This window comes from Hemicordylus capensis, chromosome 17, assembly GCF_027244095.1.
Source record: "Hemicordylus capensis ecotype Gifberg chromosome 17, rHemCap1.1.pri, whole genome shotgun sequence".
Lineage (NCBI taxonomy): Eukaryota > Metazoa > Chordata > Lepidosauria > Squamata > Cordylidae > Hemicordylus > Hemicordylus capensis.
Window position 1 is genome coordinate 1,336,359 of NC_069673.1, and position 19,560 is coordinate 1,355,918.

The 19,560-nt window shown below is 51.9% G+C and overlaps 1 protein-coding gene across 3 annotated transcripts in view; it reads right to left on the bottom strand.

The window, feature by feature from the left end:
• Positions 1–19,560, bottom strand: part of COL5A1 (collagen type V alpha 1 chain) — a 374,283-nt gene that overhangs the window by 222,680 nt on the left and 132,043 nt on the right. For 2 of the 3 annotated variants that reach the window (XM_053282025.1, XM_053282024.1), the window contains exon 1: positions 16,586–17,137. The exons of the other annotated variant lie outside the window; for it this stretch is intronic. In XM_053282025.1, the coding sequence (XP_053138000.1) occupies positions 16,586–16,697 (112 nt within the window). In that variant the 5' untranslated portion in view covers positions 16,698–17,137. Of the gene's footprint in view, positions 1–16,585; positions 17,138–19,560 lie in introns of those variants that run through there. 3 annotated transcript variants of the gene reach the window in all.

Below are 19,560 nucleotides of genomic sequence, written 5' to 3' on the forward strand. Positions count from 1 at the left end.
TGGCCAGGCTTTTATCATCTTGGCCACTGGGCCAACAGTATGCAAATGGTGTTTTACAAACTTAACTTTTTAACAAGAACTACTAAAAAAAAATTATCGATGTTGCCAGGGGAATGGAAATGACAAACTGGCAGGAATGTCCTCCAAAGATGACTCCATGGAGAGAATACAGCCCTTTGCCCATCATAGCTACCTAGCCCTGACCCTAATCCAGTCCTCTCCACTATTTTTCCATGTGGGGGCCACTCTGGCAACAAAAAACCTTCACTGTGGGAGGCGTTTCCCACTGCCCTGACTTCTGCACAGCACTGCATTTTTCTCAGTACTGGGAGGGTCCTTTAAGAGAGATCTCACCCATATCTCTCCACAGGAAAAAGCTGCATGCTCCTGAAGTGGAACAAATAAATACATGACCCTCCATTTCAAAGGCTGCAAGGTAGCATGGAAACAGGAAGGTCACATCAATACTAAAAACCCACCCCCTAAACTAGAAGCCATGTATCAATTTCAAAATGCCTGGATTTGTCTGCCTACTGAAGCTAAGCAGGTCTGGGTTGGGTAGAAATGCAATAAAATAAATATTAAGTGCGTTTTCGTTTGTAGAGCACAACAGGAGAGAAAGAAGGAGAAGCATCCTCCGAGGGTCTCACCCAACTCATTGGAACATAGGAAGCTGCTTTCTACCGAGTCAGACCCTTGGTCCATCTAACTCAGTACTGCCTACACAGACAGGCAGCGGCTTCTCCCAGGTTGCAGGCAGGAATCTCTCTCAGCCCTATCTTGGAGAAGCCAGGAGGGAACTTGAAACCTTCTGCTCTTCCCAGAGCGGCCCCATCCCCTGTGGGGAAGATCTTACAGTGCTCACATGTAGTCTTCCATTCAACACACACGAACGAGAGGACTGCAGCAACAAGCGACAATTTACACACTGGACAGTGGTGGTTGGGACACCATAGACACAACATTCCCATTGCCACAAGGACAGTAGGGCTGTTCTCAAGATCGGCATCAGGGTAGAGCTTCCAACCCTCATTTCGGAGACTCGTGTGCGCTCTCGCTCTCTCAATTGACCAGCATGAGAACTCTACAAGGAAGGTAGGGAAAATGCTGGCCTGACAGATATCCCAACCACCACTGTTCAGTGTGTAAATTGTCGCTTGTTGCTGCCGTCCTCTCGTTCATGTGTGTTGAATGGAAGACTACATGTGAGCACTGCAAGATATTCCCCTCATCAGGGGATGGAGCCGCTCTAGGAAGAGCATCTAGGTCCCAAGTTCCCTCCCTGGCAACATCTCCAAGATAGGGCTGAGAGAGGTTCCTGCCTGCAACCTTGGAGAAGCCGCTGCCAGTCTGTGAAGACAATCCTGAACTAGATAGACCAATGGTCTGACTCAGTATATAGCAGCTTCCTATGTACCCATAACATTCCAAAACCCTACAACAATGCATACAATTCCAAGAATGGTTCCCCAACTGTCAGGAGCTCTTCTCTTAAAAGCAGTTCTTTTCATAAGCTGCCAAAAGCAATAAATAAAAGTCCACTCTTCCATCTCAAGAGTGGCTAGGTATCCAATAAAATCCAAGAGTATCCAAGAGCAATGTTGCCTGAAGGAGGGATTCCCAGATGTTGTTAACTACAACTCCCAGAATTCTGCACTGCAATTTATTTATTTAAAATATTTAAAATATTTATATAATAAATAAATTGCAAATGGCTCTTGCTTGGAGATTATGGGAGTTGTAGTCAACATCTGGGAATCCCTGTTAGAGGGAACACTGCCTCTAGCCAATGGCTATTGAAGCTCAGGATGATGAGAGTTGCAGTCAACAACATCTGGGGACACCTGTTGCAGCGAACACTGTCCAAGAGTATCAATTTTGATGGCATAAGGTAGGGGTTCTCAAACTTAGGTCCCCAGATGTTGATGAACTTCAACTCCCAGCATTCCCTGCCACAATGTCCTTTGGGAATGATGGGCGTTGGAGTTCATCACTTTCTGGGGGCCAAAGTTTGAGAATCCCTTTCATAAGGCATTTAGCCAGAACCAATGCCCAAACTCATCACACTTTTGTGCTGCTAGATTATTTCCAGCCACTTTGGAATTCTAGATTTCCAAGCCCAGATTCTGATTTTTCGTACCAAGCAAGGTTTCCCAAATGAAATCGTTCAGACACCCTGTGTTTCGGAAGATTTCCCTCTTGCACTGGAAAATGTTGAGAGTGTTTAGGAACAACAACGACCTCCTCTTGAAGGAGCACACTCCCATGTTCCTGCATGAGTCACTGTTCTGAGCAAGCCAAGACTCAACTGGCAGCCTACTCTGCAGGCAAGGAGCACTGTGGCATCCCTGCACAGGGTGAGGCTGACTGATCCTGCAACACCCAAGGCAGACACCTACAGAGTTTTCCTCCACAGGCACATCCCAGACAGCAGGCTCTACTGAAAGGCTACGCTGCCAGTTCAAATTTGCCCCCCCAAACCGACATTAGAAGTGGATTTGTTTAAACCCCAGACACAAATCGCTCTACCTTCTAGCACAATGAAAAACCCAAATCACGTGTGAAGTGCTCCCAATAGCTCACAGGGACTTCGGGGGTAAATCTTATTCATTCATTCATTCATTCCATTTTCTATCCCGCTCTTCCTCCACGGAGCCCAGAGCGGTGTACTACATACTTAAGTTTCTTTCACAACAACCCTGTGAAGTAGGCTAGCCTGAGAGAGAAGTGACTGGCTCAGAGTCGCCCAGCAAGTCTCCTGGCTGAATGGGGATTTGAACTCGGGTCTCCCTGGTCCTCGTCCAGCACGCTAACCACTACACCATGCTGGCTGATATGTGAACGCACACCATCTACTCCGGAGGCGATGTGAGCTGAAAGCCCCATCTGGAAATGCTCCCGGGGAGGCTGGATGGGAGAAGGCAAACCCAGCCCTGTGAACCCTTCAGAGACGCCGCAGGCAGCCTCTCCCATGGATGGGTGCTTCCAGTTATTTCACGGGGGGTGCGTTCATCACAACATGCCAGCAGATCATTCTCAGCCCGGCTTCAAAGCCACCGACGGCCAGAATGTCAGCATGGGCTGAAATGCCCATTCCTTTGCACGTCCATATTTGGAGTGGGAGTCACTGCTGTGGCTGACACCAAAAAGCTCAAAGTAGCATTAAACAGGGCTGCCCCGGTGACATCATCATCTCCCCCCACAACGCCCAAGACTTCCAGGACGATCTCTGTGCAGGGGGAATGACCCTAGACAGGCAGACAGCAGCGAATTCACTTCATGACTCATCCAGCAGGCATCTTGCAGTCTCTCGTCTGTCTGGAGAAGAATCCCGTTTCCATCCTGGTTTATCATCATCCCTTAACCCAGTCCCCTCGAGAAGCTTCCGGAACCATCTCATGGATCTCCTGATCTCATCTTTTGGCTGGCTTCTGTCCTGAACACAGATAATCTTTTATAAACTCTGGGATATTCCTAGGGCAATTCCCACGGTCCAATTTAATCTTCTCTACGGTGGCAGCAGCCAGGCAAAGTTTGGGGTTCTTTTTTATTTTATTTTAGGGGGCAGAATCCTCAACACCACATTGTTGATCTACTCTTCCCACAATTAGGAACATAGGCAGCTGCCATATACCGAGTCAGACCATTGGTCTATCTAGCTCAGGATTGTCTGCACAGACTGGCAGCGGCTTCTCCGCAGTTGTAGGCAGGAGTCTCTCTCAGTTCGATCTTGGAGAGGCTGCCAGGGAGGGAACTTGGAACCTAGATGCTCTTCCCAGAGTAGATCCATCCCCTGTGGGGAATATCTTGCAATGCTCACACATCAAGTCTCCCATTCAAATGCAACCAGGGCGGACCCTGCTTAGCTAAGCAGACAGGTCATGCTGGCTACCACAAGACCAGCTCTCCTCTCTGCAAGGGAGTTGAGGCCGAGGATTGCAGCTTACTTATCTGCTGGATAAGAACAACTAGGATCCATCATGCCTGTGTCTGTATGACTCCCCACCGCCATGGCCAGCCAGAGGCCTCCAGGAAGCCCACTACAGCCCTGTATGCCCCTATCAACGGGTATCCAGAGGTGTATGTACTGCCCCTGAACATGGACATTCCACACAAAGCCTAAACGTTGGGAGCATGTGCAAACTGGCCTTTGGGGTACTTTCAAAACAGAAAGGAAGGAAGAAAAGAACAAGGAGGTACCTGCAAGCACTGCTGCTCCCCTGCTCCATTATGATAAAATTAAGCAACTGAACAGGCCCAGAAGATTGTAGTCCTTTGCCCAAGAGTTGCCCATCAACATCCGATCAGAAGTTCCATCCAGTCTACCATCTTGTTTCCAGCAGTGGTGGCCACTCCTGGTTGTATGACCTCCACATCCAATTTTCAGAGGTATACAGCCACTCAACACGGAAATTCAGTTTAACCACTGATGATGGACTCCCTCTTCCATGGATGTCTCTCTGATCTTTTCCGAAAATCAGCTACGCTTCTGGCAGTCACTTTGGGAAAACTGGGAGGCAGCATAGCGCAGTGTTGGGAGCAGAGGGTTCCAACTTTTGGTCCCCAGATCCTGTTGGATGACAACTCACATCACCCCCGGAAATAATGGTCACCAAATCTTGGATCCCCATTGCGGCTGGGAATGATGGGAGTTGTAGTCCAAACACACCTGGGGACCCGTATTCCCTCTGTGAGAGATTCCCAGATGTTGTTGATTACAACTCCCAGAATCCCCAGCTGCAATAGCTTCTGCTTAGGATTCTGGGCGGAGTTGTCAACATCTGGGAATCCCTGGTAGAGTGAACACGGGTCCCCAGATGTTGACTACAACTCCCAGAATTCCCAAGCAAAAGCCATTGCAGCTGGGGATGCTGGGAGTTGTAGTCAACAACATCTGGGAATCTTTGATAGAGAGAACACTGATCTCGGGGCCCAAGGCTAAGAACCCCTGTGCTGAGAGATTAAACATTCCTACATCTTTTCATAAAGTAAAGTGTTGTGGTCATAGGAACAGAGGAAGCTGCCATATACTGAGTCAGACCATTGGCCCACCTCACTCTGTGTTGTCTACCCAGACTGGCAGCGGCTTCGCCAAGGTTGCAGGCAGGAGTCTCTCTTAGCCATGTCTTGGAGATGTGGCCAGGGAGGGAATTTGGGACCTTCTGCCTGCAAGCAGGCAGGTGCTCTTCCCAGAGTGGCCTCATGATCCCCTAAGGGGAATATCTTCCAGTGCTCACACATGTAGTCTCCCATCCAAATGCAAACCAAGGCAAACCCTGCTTAGCAAAGAGGACCACTCATGCTTGCGACCACCAGATCAGCTCTCACCCCTTACACCAGCTCTAAGGCCAGGTGGACAAATACAGCCTGCCGACCTCCAACTACAGACAGTACCGTGAATAATTTAAAAAGCAACCACATTGCTCCAGGGACAGTATAAATAGGACCTGATTTGCAAGCTCAGTGCTCCGGATCAAGGAGACCCTGTCTTTTTCCCTCACCGAAAAGCTATGTTCATAAAGAGACTGAGGCACTTCAAAGTGCTCTGTGGAATATCATCTGCCGTGCAGATGTTTATACATAGACCAAGGAAACCCAGACCCAAAATACCTTCTCCAGCAACCCAGGGGTGTGGAAAATATCCTTTGAGCTAATAAGGCAGCTTTAACCATGGCAAAAAGCTCACAACGCAGCTTGTACTGCCAGGGCCAGCCTGTCCAATTGGTGGTCATCTAGGACGCCGGTTGCGGGGGGGGGGAGATAAAGAGTGCCAGAATCGAAGAAAGCAATTTTTTCTTTTCCTCCCTCTTGTATTGCTTCCTAAGTACTTCGTGGGAGGAGAGCTGGTCTGGTGGTCACAAGCATGACTTGTCCCCTTAACTAAGCAGGGTCTGCCCTGGTTGCAAATGAAAGGGAGACTAGAAATGCGAGCACTGGAAGAGATTCCCCTCGGGGGATGGAGCCGCTCTGGGAAGAACATCGAGGTCCCAAGTTCCCTCCCTGGCAGCATCTCCAAGAGAGGGCTGAGAGAGACTCCTGCCTGCAACCTTGGAGAAGCCACTGCCAGTCTGTGTAGACAATACTGAGCTAGATAGATCAATGGTCTGGCTCAGTATATGGCAGCTTCCTCTGTTCCTAAGTGTGTTCCAGAGTCCCGGGGCAACTCCAGAAAAGGCAAATTAAAAGCAGCTTCTTCCCACCCCCGAAGTGTTAAGAGTTTTGCTTCCATCATGGACTGGGAACTCTCTCCCCCTGTATCCTCCAACCAGCATGGGCTGGTCATTTGACCTAACTAATGAGAAGCCTGCAGGGCCCGCTTCTCAGCCAGGGGGGCACCCAAACCAAACTCGGTGGGGGGCGGCCAGCCCTACACACTACAGATTTTCTTTTAGAAAGGGTTACAGCCAGCTGCTTCCTATAAGGAGGATGCTGCGTGTGCAATCCTCCCACCCCACAGCTCTGCTCAGGACCAGCTGAGGACTTTTATATCTTTGCAAACTGACAGTCTGGGGCCCAGCGCTGCACGCCTGTGATATGAAGTCACCTCCAAGCCGGGGCACCTCCCCTGCCCTCTCTCTCTTCCACGCCTACTCCTGGCCTTTCATCGCCTCCCACATCTGGATCTCTGGCACCCAGCAGGGAGGCGGGAGAAGAAAGCAGTTCACTTACTCCATTTCTTTTACAAGAACTGAAGAAGGGCAGTGGAGAACTGGATTATTTGTTTCAACCGAGAATGTCAAGTCCATGTTAAAAACTAGTCCTTCATACCGGGTCCAACAATTCAGCAAGAGATGCCTGAAACATCACTCAACCGTCTCCACCCTGGATTCGCTTGGGAAAGAATCTGAAGAGACTCCATTTCAGATCTGCATTTTAAAGTTGCTTCAACTTTTGCTTTTAACTCGGTGTCCAGTTTAGGAACATAGGAAGCTGCCATATACTGAGTCAGACCATTGATCTATCTAGCTCAGTATTGTCTTCACAGACTGGCAGTGGCTGCTCCAAGGTGGCAGGCAGGAGTCTCTCTCCCAGCCCTATCTCGTTGGAGATGCCGCCAGGGAGGGAACTTGGGACCTAGATGCTTTTCCCAGAGCGGCTCCATCCCGCAAGGGGGAATCTCTTCCAGTGCTCACACTTCGAGTCTCCCTTTCATGTGCAACCAGGGTGGACCCTGCTTACCTACAGGGACAAGTCATGCTTGCGACCCCAAGACCAGCTTTCCTCTCCTAAAAAGATCTCAAGTACAGAGCCAGGAAAGATCTTAGGGAATATAGGAAGCTGCCATATACTGAGTCAGACCCTTAGTCCACCTAGCTCAGTATTGTCTTCACAGACTGGCAGCGGCTTCTCCAAGGTTGCAGGCAGGAGTCTAAGATAGACCCCAGCAACAGTCACTGGAGGCCCTGTGCTGGGGATGGATAGGGCCAGTTACTCTCCCCCTGCTCAGTAAAGAGAAATTGCCACTTCTAAAGGTGCCTCTTGGCTCCGTTAGCAGCAGCCCCACACTACAAATGACCATGCCAAGGATTCTTTGCTGAAGATGCAGGATGGTTAATACAGTCAGGGAATCAGCACATTTCTACATTTCACCTAGTCCTCCATCACACCTGCTGAGTGCAGGGATCTGCTGCAGTATCCCTGAGCGATGGCCACCCAGTGAACCTCCAGCAAAGGAAAGCCCACCACTGGACAAAACAGACTGTTCCTCTGGACAAACAGCTCTCACCCTTAGGAAATCCTTCCTACAGTCTAGCCCGAGTCAACTCCCAACCGCCCCCCCCCAGTTTAAAAATCACAGAATTTCAATTTGCATTTGACATCCACAAGGAAATGTAGAGTGTAGGCCCTGACTGATGGCCGCCCAGCCTCCAATTGGAAACCCTCCAGGCGCAGCCAAGAAGGAATCTACCACCACTGTGACGCACAGAATTTTCCATGGTCCAAGAGCTCCTGCCGTCAGAGAACTCCTCCTCGTGTCTAGTCTGGATCTGCTCCTTTGGCATTTCAGACAGCAACATTCAAAGGCATCAGATGGGCTGAGTCCATTGTGCAAGCCTCCCTACACAATCCCTGCTCGGCCAGGACTCCGGGCAACCTCTGATGGGGAAATCGGCCCATTCTCAAACATGTAGGTTCTGGAGGGCACCAACCACACCACCCAGGGCAGACTGAGGAGGATCTGGGGGGCCCCAGGGAGTGTAGAGGCCCTGGATTTCAGCCCCGAGGTCCAGGGGTCAGAGCGCCTCTGATCCATCCACTCCAAAGGCAAAGCCACACAGAAGTTCCCCAGGCCTCCGGGGCTTCTCCACGTCTTCCAGTGAGACAACGGATTAAGGCAACCATCAAAACTGCACCAGAAGCGTTGGAGCATGCAAGGCATAGGGGGCTGATATATACTAAGTCAGAGCCCTGGTCCATCTCACTCAGGAGGGTCTATACCAGGCCAGCTCAACTTCGGTCCTCCTGCAGATGTTGGCCTACAATTCCCATAATTCCTGGCTATTGGCTGCTGTGGCTGAGAATTATGGGAGTTGTAGTCCAAAAACAGCTGGGGGGGCCTAAGTTGAGCAGGCCTGGTCTAGACCCATGGCTTCCAATCAGGGTTCTTCCAGATGAGGCTGAACGACCACCCCCAGCATCTCCAGCCACAACAAATGATGTAGAACCACTGGTCTACACCGACCAGCAGTGGTTATCCTGGGTTTCGGTCTCAGGGAACTTTCCCAGACGTACCTGGAGATGTTGGTTGAAGGGGCTGAACCTGGGCCTGTGTAAGCTTCATGCCAAGAAGATGCTCCAACACTATGCTACAGCCCTCCCCACCCGCGAAGGGGAGGAACTGACAGCAGGTTGTGTTCACATGTAATCTCCCAACCAAAGGGAAACCAAGGGAAACCCTGCTTAGCAATGGGGACAATTCATGCACACTGCCGCAAGACCGGCTCTCCTCCTATTGAGGTTTAGCACAGGCTGGGCTGGCCCCCAGACCAAAGGCCCCCAGACCCAAACGTCCTTATCCCAAACAAATCCCAGAATCCTCTGGAAAGCAGCAGGGGTGCTTTCCAGTTTAGACCCTGCAACAGAGTCACGCCGTATCTCCGAAGTGTGCGTCCGCACTTCCTGTGTTGTGAAACCGCAGTCCCTACACGGACAGCAGGGTGCCGTTCATATTTCTGATGCCTCGTTTCAAGTTTAATCACTGCGATGTAATGCTAGGACGTTGTATATCCAGTGTAAAGAAGTTGCTGATTTGGGGGGGTTGATCGTTTCCGTGAGACTGCTACCCCATTGTTTACGTTTTGGATGTGATTTGCCTGAATGGAAGCATTTTGCTGCTGTTGAGCGACTAATCTGGAAAGCGCCAAGGTCTCTCATCAAGGTATCCACCTGTCCCGATTCACACTTGAGGACTTGTGGTGGAATTGTTGCACCCTTTCTCACTGCCTCACTCCCTGAACCAGCTTGCTATGGGGTCAGAAAGGGAGCATGCCCTAGACCAGGATTTCTCAGCTTTGGGTCACCAGATGCTGGACTACAACCCCCATCATCCCTTTGGTCTTCGGCTGGGGATAGTGGGAGTTCTAGTCCAACACCATCTGGGGACGCAAGGTAGAGAACCCCCATTCTAGATGCAGCCCTGAGGTCCGGGGAGAAAAGGAGGCATAAAATGTGACACTGGGCAACTCTGGGCCAGACACTTCTCTCTCCAGCTCACAGGGTAAGGTAACCAGACACACCGCCCTGTTCTCCTCCCAGGAAAAACGGGATATCAATGTAAAGAGAAACAAATGAAGCAAAACTCTGTTCGCCAGCTCAGTATACCCAGAAAGAAAAGTAGTACATAGAAACCAGTGGTTCTATGGCCCCATCTCTTCACATTTGAAAGTACCAATTAAGGAGTCCGCATCCATACATCAAAAATAGTATGCAATGCCTTGGACCACTGAGGTGCAGAAGAGGGCAGCCCAGATGATCAGGGGCCTGGGGCAGCTTCCTGAGGAGGCTCGGCTACAGCATCTGGGGCTCCTTACCTTGGAAAAGAGGCAACGAAGGGGAGACATGATCGAGGTGTATAAAATTATGCATGGAGCAGAGAGGGTGGACAGAGAGAAATTCTTCTCCCTCTCTCACCACACTAGAAACAGGAATCACCCCATGAAACTGAATGTTGGGAAATTTTGGACGGACAAGAGGAAGGACTTTTTCACACAGCGCATAATTAATCTATGGAATTCTTTGCCATGGGATGTGGTGATGGCCACCAGCTTGGATGGCTTTAAGAGGGGTCAGGATAACTTCATGGAGGAGAGGTCTATCATTGGCTACTAGTCGGAGGGCTACAGGCCACCTCCAGCCTCAAAGGCAGGATGCCTCTGAGTACCAGTTGCAGGGGAGCAACAGCAAGAGAGAGGGCCTGCCCCTTTCAACTCCTGCCTGTGGCCTCCAGCGGCATCTGGTGGGCCACTGTGTGAAACAGGATGCTGGACTAGGTGGGCCTCCTTGGGCCTGATCCAGCAGGGCTGTTCTTTAGTTCCCTTCTGAAGTCCCTGCAGAATCAAGGAACTAGAACCAAAGTATCATCCATCCCTGGTTAGGCGGCCACAACTCCAAAGCCGTGTTCCAGGAGACACTAGACAGTCACGAGAGGAGCCACAGAATACCGGAGGAAACTGGCTATCTGAGACGCTTCCAGCACCTCTCAGAATGGCGAAGCTGCATGCAGCACTGATCTGGAAACCAAGTCTTAGGAGGAAGGATTAAAGAAGACTCAAGGGAGACAGGAGAGCCATCTTCAAATATCTGAAGCATGGAGGAGGAGTGCCGCCATGAAACTGACTGGGTGACTCCGGGCCAGCCACGCATCTCTCAGCCTAACCTACCTCACAGGGTTGTTGTGAGGATAAACACACCGCTCTGGGCTCCTGGGAGGAAGCCCAGGATATAAATGCAGTACATTAATAAATTAACTGGGCTACCCTAATATTGTAAGGAGAATAGCTATTCTGCAAGTGAACTGAGAAGATACAGTGGCATAGCCGGAGCATGAAACTGAAGTAGGTCTCCAACTTTAATCCTTCTGCAAAACTCCTCTCCCACCCCCCCACCCCCCACCAATAACAAGAGTTTAGGAAACAGGATATCAAGACCTGTGCCAATGTCTTATGTGAACAATTTGCTATAGGTCAGTTTCATGTCAATTTCAGGGTCCTGAAGGAAAGCAAACGCTGGAGCCCCCAAATAAGGCAGGGACATGAAACAGAAGCAAACCCAGACAGGAGGTAAGAAGCAGCCAAGGCACAAGCAGAGGATGGGGCAGGCCTGGCTTGGCAGCAGACTATGTAAAAGGAACCCCAGTATTTTGGCCGTGAGCCAGAGGAGTGATGCAGCTGCTAAAAAGGCCAATACAATCTTGGACTGCATGAACAAAGGCAGGACATCCAGATCATGAGAAAGAAGAACTCCAGTCTATCCTGAGCTGGTCATAGGAACATAGGAAGCTGGCCCTCTCCAACCCCAGCACAGCATCCCTACAGTCTTATGTTTCTTTTTAGATTGTAAGCCCTTTGGGGACAGGGAGCCATCTTATTTATTTATTATTTCTCTGTGTATTTATGAGCCATTTTTGGAAATCGAATGAAATAAATAAATAAATATACCGAGTCAGACCATTAGTCTCTCTAGCTCAGGATTGTCTACACCAGGGTTTCTCAACGTGTGGGTCCCCAGATGTCATTGGACTTCAACTCCCATAATTCCCAACCCACGGCCACTGGGGCTGGGGATTATGGGAGTTGAAGTCCAACAACATCTGGGGACCACACGTTGAGAAACCCTGGTCTACACAGTCTGGAAGCGGCTTTTCCAAGGTTGCAGGCAGGAGTCTCTCTCAGCCCTCTCTTGGAGATGCTGCTGCCAGGGAGGGAACTGGGAACCTTCTTCTGCTCTTCCCAGAGTGGCTCCATCCCCCTAAGAGGAATCTCTTCCAGTGCTCACACATCTAGTCTCCCATTCATATGCAACCAGGGTGGGCCCTGCTTAGCTAAGGGGACAAGTCATGCTTGCTACCACAAGGCCAGCTCTCCTTCAATCAAACCACCTCTCACTGGAATGGGTTCAGGAGGAACCCAGCCGAGAGGGGTCTGGAAACGAAGACCCATGAGCAATGGTTGAAGGAACTGAGAGTGTTTCGCCAGGAGAAGAAAGGACTGCAAGGTCCCTCCCTGATGGGGTAGGGCGGTTAGCCCCTTGAAACAGCACGCCCCAGTTAGGCCCTGGGGAGTTGGGGGATCAGGCACACTAAATGCAGACCAGCAGTATACCGTCAAGAGGCAGCTTGGTTTTGCCAAAGGAGACAACCCACAAAAGAAGGTAAGGGAAAGGAGCAGGGGGAAGAGAGGCTACAAAACCACACGCTCGCAAGGAGATATAATAGAGAAGCTAGCTAGCGTGAACTAGCAGATCCCCCGTGGCCTACTGACTATCCTCCAGGAAGAGCATATGTGGAGTCTCCAAGTTCCACCAGGGAAATACAGGAAGCTGCTGAATGACGAGTCAGACCCTTGGTCCATCTAGCTCAGGATTGTCTACCCAGACTGGAAGCAGCTTCTCCAAGCACCATCCTGGAGATGGTGCCAGGGAGGCAACTTGGAACCTTCTGCATGCAAGCAGGAAGGTGCTCTTCCCTGAGGGGAATATCTCCCTGTGCTCAGACATGTAGTCTCCCATCCAAATGCAAACCAGGGTGGATCCTACTTAGCAAAGGGGGCAACCCATGCTTGCTACCACCAGGCCACAAATTATTAAGTTCTCAAATTATTCTTATTCTTATTTATTCAATTTCCATACCGCCCTTCCCAAAATGGCTCAGGGCAGTTTACACAGAGAAATAATAAATAAATAAGATGGCTCCCTGTCCCCAAAGGGCTCACATTCTTAAAAAAACACAAGATAGACACCAGCAACAGCCACTGGAGGGATGTTGTGCTGGGGGTAGAGAGGGCCAGTTACTCTCCCCCTGCTCAATAAAGAAAATCACCACGTTAAAAGGTGCCTCTTTGCCAAGTTAGCAGTTACAAGCAAGTCAAGTCCCAAACGCAAAACCTACTTCTGAGTAAACCTGTGTAGGACTGTAGCACAAGTCCTGATCCACTCAATGGGACTTACTCCCTTGTGCATTTAGGATGCACCCGAAGAGTGCAATCTAAGGTCCACTTACTTCTGAGTAACGCCCTTTGCACAGAGGGATTTAAAATTGAGTAAGCATGAAAAGGGCTGTACTGTTAAGACGACCTCCTTGAATTCGTGGCATTGCATTTCACGTGCTGCTTGCCTTGTTCAGCCACGTAATAAAGTAAGCTGAGGGGGGCGGACGAGAAACAAACCAACCAAAAACCTTTGGAGCACAAGAGAGTGTCTGGCTTGCTAAGACCGACTCCTCCCCTCCGCCTTCCTCATTCGAGATCGTCCTGGAACACAGCTGTACCGCTATGGCCCTACAGCTGGCTTTGGACTACAACTCCCATCGTCCTCAGCCACCGTGGCCAAAAGCCAGGGGTGATGGGAGTTGTAGTCCGTGCCCTGCAGGAGAGCCACAGCGGTGCAACCCTGTCCCAGAGGGTCACCAGCAGGATTCCCAACCTTCTCCCTCTGCAAAGACCCTTGGAGCTAGGAGGCATGTCTCCCCCAGGCCCCAATGGCAAGGAGGGACCTCTCCAGGGTCCGTCAGATTTAAGGGACTCTTCGCGATTTTGCCAGGAGCCAGTGGGTGCCCAAAGCAGAGAGCTCTGAAAGTGAGAAGCCGAACTATGTTGCAAAAACACACACCAGCCTTTCCCCGGGGTGGGGTGCGGGGCAGCTGGAGGCCTTGGACAGGCTCCAACTAGGAAAAGGGAATGAGATTGCTAGCCAGCGACGGCCACCTGGCCTTCCGTGAGCCACATCTGCCCCTCAAAGCGATTTTATCTGGCCTCTGGCAACCCTGCCCCGTTATAATCAAGGGGAGGTCCCAAGCTGGCCAACGCATTCCCTTGCAGAGATCAAGAAAAGCTTTCCAAAGTTGCACGACGACGAGGCCCGCATTCCACGAGAGAAGCATCAGCACTCTGCTCGAATCATTCTACGTGCTCAGAGCTGCAGGGCCCAATCCTGCTGGATGGTGCCGATGCCGTTTGGCAGCCTAAACATCTGAGCTTGGCAGGGGCGCAACTTTCAGGCCCCCAGACCAACGAGTTGAGCAGGGTCCCAGCCTTCGCTGCTCAGATGGCGTTGTTCTACAACTCCCATCAACCCCGGTCATTGTAGCTGGGGGTGGGGATGAGAGTTATAGTCCAACGCCATCTGGGCAATCAAGGCTGGGAAACTCTGGGCGACAGAAGACAGTGGTCTCAAGAGCACTCACGGTGGCCATCGTTGGCCTATGGCACTGGAACATAGGAAGCCGTCTTCTACCGAGTCAGACCCTTGGTCCATCTAGCTTAGGACTGTCTACAGTGATGGGCAGCAGCTCCTCCAAAGAAAAGGCAGGAGTCTCTCCTGGACCTATCTTGGAGCTCTTTGCATGTAAGCATCTTCCCATAGCGGCTCCATCCCCTAAGGGGAATATCTTATCGTGCTCACGCATGTAGTCTCCCATTCAAATGAAAACCAGGATGGAATCTGCTTAGCAAAGGGGACCATTCATCCTTGCCACCACAAGACCAGCTCTCCTCCTTGAATCTCTCCAACTACACAACATCAAAGGGGCTGTGCTACTTTTAAAACAAACATCCTCCCCCTTCTAAAAATGCCTTCTTTTATTGCAAAAATTTCAGCATAATCCGACATCTCATTTAAATCCACCCCACTATCAGTATATTTCTGGCCAGAAAGTCCCAAGCTCAACAGGTCTTTGCACCAATGGAATCCAAAGGAGTTCACATGTTTAAAAAAAAAATGAGACCAGACCTGCATATGTACACCGCCAAAATTATGCCAAGTCCCCCTTCCGTGACACAAACACAGACACAACAGTGACCGTCCCAGTGAGTTCCACTAAAGTTCTAACGGGTGCCACAATCTTCAAGCCAGTTCCTTAGACGGGAGCACCCTCCTTCTCAGTGGGGCTCCCTAGCGGTTCCACAGGCATCTCAATTCTAAAGATACTTGGACTTGGAAATGAGCCCAGTGATTTCATCAGGACCTCGCCCCCACCCCCCCGCCAAGGGTATTGCAGCTGGAGGCTTACAGTGACATGTAGCGCCTTCCAAGTTCTGCACATTCTTCAGTTGCAATCTGCAGGGAAGATGAGGACTGTGGATTTGGCAACGCAGTGATGTTAAACGCTGCCATGCATTACTCCTTTACACAGAACTCCCACACACACAACTGACTGCAGCTCCATTCCTTCAAGGACACCTCTTGGGAGCAATGGCAGGGAAACCATCAGTGACTAAGTCTGGGGCAACTTATCCACACCACTACAGCAAAAATCCTGCAAGCCAACTTTGGGGTCTTACAACCCAGCTAGAACTTTTGAAGGCACTTTCCCCAACAGCGTGGACTCGATCCAAGGGAAGAGAACTTTCTGACGAACAGCCTCACAGAGACAGTAGCGTTCCAGCACTCACTGAGCTCCAAATCAATGGTGCAATTTTTTTTTTAAAGGAAATACAATAATTTTAGGGGTGCCCTCTCTTGAAAGCACCATCTGATCCAGCTGCAGGCCAGGCCTAACAAGGAGATCATCTTTTGCGTTCCCCAACGAGAATCGAATATTTCAGCCCCACCACCCCTTTAGAATAATCAATCCATGATTTTGATTTTGATTTTTAAATCCACTTGGGGTTCTGGTAGGGGCAATTGAGGTTTGTCCCACAGCTGAGCTCTCGCTCGAAGCCCAAGAACAGTTTCCACCAGAGTGCAGCCAGACACATTAGAGGGCGTCCGTTTTCTAAGTTCATTTAAGTTTGCAAAGTTCTTGCCTTTGATCACAGAGATTGTTCCTTGGGAAGAAGAAGAAGAAGAAGGCCCCCCCCGCCACACACACACACAGGGCACATCTACAGCACGCAGAGCCCATTCCAAGGGACAGGCACCTTTGCAGAAAGGTGAGCTTCAGTTTGCAGGGACTGTTGCCAAACCCAGAACAGCACACACACACCCCACCGCGCGCGCCCCGCAGAAAGCATCGGTGTGCCTGCTCGCCTCCCTTTCTGGGCCCCCAGAAGAAATGGCATTCGGAAGATTTAAGCGGCTAGAACTATTTTTGAGCAGAGGGGTGCGGGGGGGGGGTGGATTGCAGGAGGGGGGGGGGCTCAACGGTCTTCTGAAGCACACCAGCAGAAAACTTTGCGCTGGCCAAGAAGGGCCACGCACACTCTGGCGGTTTCCTACATCTAACTTGGATCCCTCCGGGATCGAGTTGGAACAAGGCGAGAAGGGAAGGAAGCGAGCTGGAGACTGGGAGGCAACGCTCTGGGGAAAGCCAGCCGGGGGCGAGGCGAGGCGAGGGCTCGGGGTCCAGGTGCCCAGATGCGCCACTGCCAGCAAGGCAGGCAGGCAGGCAGGCAGGCAGAGCCCCCCCCCCCACCCCACCGGTGTGGCTTACCTGCATGGCTCTGGGCGACCGCAGAGAGGAGCAGCAGCGCGACCCTCCAGGGCCGGCTGCCCCCCAGGCTGGCCGGGCAGCTCCTCCGTTTCCACCGCGTGTGCGTATCCATGGTCCGCCAAGGAAAAGGGATGCTGCCCGAGGGAGCTGTGCAAAGGAGGCAGCCGGGGCGGGGCACGTCTGGAGGAAGCCGCCGCCGCCGCCGCCGCCGCTGCCCAGAGGAGACTCAGACCCTCCCCTCCCCACCCCCCACCCCCGAGCAGCGCCCCTCTCTAGGAAGAGGCCATGGGGGCTGCTGCGCGGGCGCGGACGTGGCTCTCCTCCTCCGCGGCTGGCGGAAAGAAAGTTGCGTGGCGGCGGCGGCGGCGGGGGGGGGGGTCCCGTTCTCCAGGGAGCCGCCTCAGTCTTCTCGCGGGTCGTCCTCCTGCTGCTGCCTGCCCGGGCCCCTCTGCCTGCTCCGCCTTCCGGGGTGCCCTTCTGCAAAGTGACGCTCGCCTCGCCCTGTCCCGGCCGGGGAGTGCAAACTTGCGCTTATTCCGCCCCCCCCCTCTCTTTTTGGCTTCTTCTCCGTCTCCTATTAAACCAGATGCGGGTCGGGTGTCAATCCAGGGGCGCCGCGGCCAATCAGGGCGCGCGGGGAGGACCCCGGGCCCCGCCCCCGGCTCCCCCCTGCAGGAGGGAGGAGGCCGAGCCGCAGCTCTGCCGGGCGCGGGCGCGCGCGCGGGGGGGAGAGGGCCGGAGAAGGAGACGACCCCCGCGGGAAGTTTGAAGCGGGACTCCAGCTCCACACTGCGCGCAGCTGCTACTAGTGATGGCAGGCAGGCAGGCAGGCGCTGCACCGGGGCGGTTCTGGCGGCAGCATCCCGGAGGCTAGCAGGCACAGCTTGGAGCGTTTCGCCCAAGACAGGCAGCGAAGGCATCAGAGATGGGTTCCCACAAAGATGAGCACAGGGGGTGGACGGCTAGAAGATCTCTGGGGTCCCTTCTAACTCTAAAATGCACACACACGTGCATGTGTGAGACAGAGAGAGCCCGACCGACACACTTATGACTATATCCCTGAAAGTAACATTTGTTAACTGGGCAAAGAGGCACCTTTTAGCGTGGTGATTCTCTTTCTTGAGCAGTGGGAGAGCAACTGGCCCTCTCCATCCCCAGCACAGTACCCCTCCAGTGGCTGTTGCTGGGGTCTATCTTAGGTTTCTTTTTCAGATTGTGAGCCCTTTGGGGACCGGGAGCCATCTTATTTGTTTGATATTTCTCTGTGTAAACTGCTCTGAGCCATTTTTGGCAGGGCAGTATAGTAATCAAATAAATAATAAACAACAATAAGAATAAGAATAGGTCATAAGCTAAGAACAGGCTTGTCAGGAGGCTCAGATCCTGGAAGAACACACACAGTCGTTTTATATATTAAAAAGCAGCTGGCAGAGATAGATGAACCCAAATAGTGGAAGATTTTGGCTTCCTGCTTCATAAATAAATAAATGAATGAATAAATAAATAAATATTGTGTCACATACACACAGCCATATACGAATATGACTTTGGTGCAGGGGTTAGGGTTTATTTATTCAAGTAAATAACACATTCTCTTCTCTTGGGCCTCTTCACCTCCAGCCCAAGGTGATATAGCCCAGGAAAAGCTCTTCCACATCATTCTACTAGATTATATATACCTAAAGCGGCGCAGCAGGGAAATGCTGGGCTAACAAGCAAAAGGTTGCCGGTTCGAATCCCCGCTGGTATTATATCAGGCAGCAGCGATACAGGAAGATGCTGAAAGGCATCATCTCATACTGCATGGGAGGAGGCAACGGTCAACCCCTCCTGTATTCTACCCAATACAACCACAGGGCTCTGTGGGCGCCGGGAGTCGAAATTGACTCGACAACACACTCTACCTTTAAAGAGGGCTTGTGCGATGTTCCTGGCCCATTGGAAACCCACGGTTACACTGACACCCTGATAAAACTCCCTGCAATTGGGGTTTGCATGGGAAACCATGTTGCTCACCTGAGCCTGGGTTTCCAGTTCCATCGCTTTCTCCGGACAACTCCCCTGCCTTTCGGCCCAGGTGCCTGCCACTGAAGAAATGGCCGCAGCGGCAGCGGCAGCAGCACCAGCACGAGACCCTCCGGGGAAATGGCAGCTCTTGATTTCATGGCTCTATCGGCTCTACCTGCTCTACCTGTACCAGGCCACTATGGATATTTACAGACCATGATCAGGGGCGTAGCTAGAATTGAGTGGGTGGGTTCAAAGAACCGGGGGGGGAGCTCCACCCCTCCCTATTTTCTTCAAGCGGCTCAGCCACCGCTTGGAGTGAGGGAGATAATGAAGAAAAATCCCCCCCCCAAAAGCCAAATCGTGGGTTACAGCTCCTGTTACACACGAGAATACCCCTCAGGTTCTGGCAACCAGAGGAGTGAACACAGCCCGCCCCCTGGCTATGCCCCTGACCCTGCTAGCCGCATGGCTATGGACAAGTTAAACCAGGATGCAGGGGCCTCGCGATGACTGAGCAAAAGGGATCCAAGAACACGGGCCCCCAGCTCCTGAGGGCCCTCCAGCTCCACTCCTCCATTACCTCCCTCACTCTGGGGGGCTGCCAGAGAGAAGGATTAACACGGCCCCCTCTCCCCTAGGGACTCCCCTGCCTGGATAAATTCAGCCTGAGCAATGGCCCCTGGGAGGGGCTGTGATGGATCTACTGGGCAGAGAAGGGACCGTCCCCTGCCCCATCTAAGACAGGCAGGGACTGCCCCTGAGTTTCTGAGCTGGGCCTTAACGGCAGAGGTGGGGGGGGGGCAGCTGCTGCTGATTGCTGGGCTCCCGCGGGAGAAGCATCACCTGGGGATCCCGCAGAGCAAGCAGCACTTCAAGGCACAGGACCAAGCCCCCCACGCTGCCTTCTCCCCGGCTCCGTTAGCAACCCGGGTGCGATCTTTTCCATGGGCGGAGACCTGTCCAAC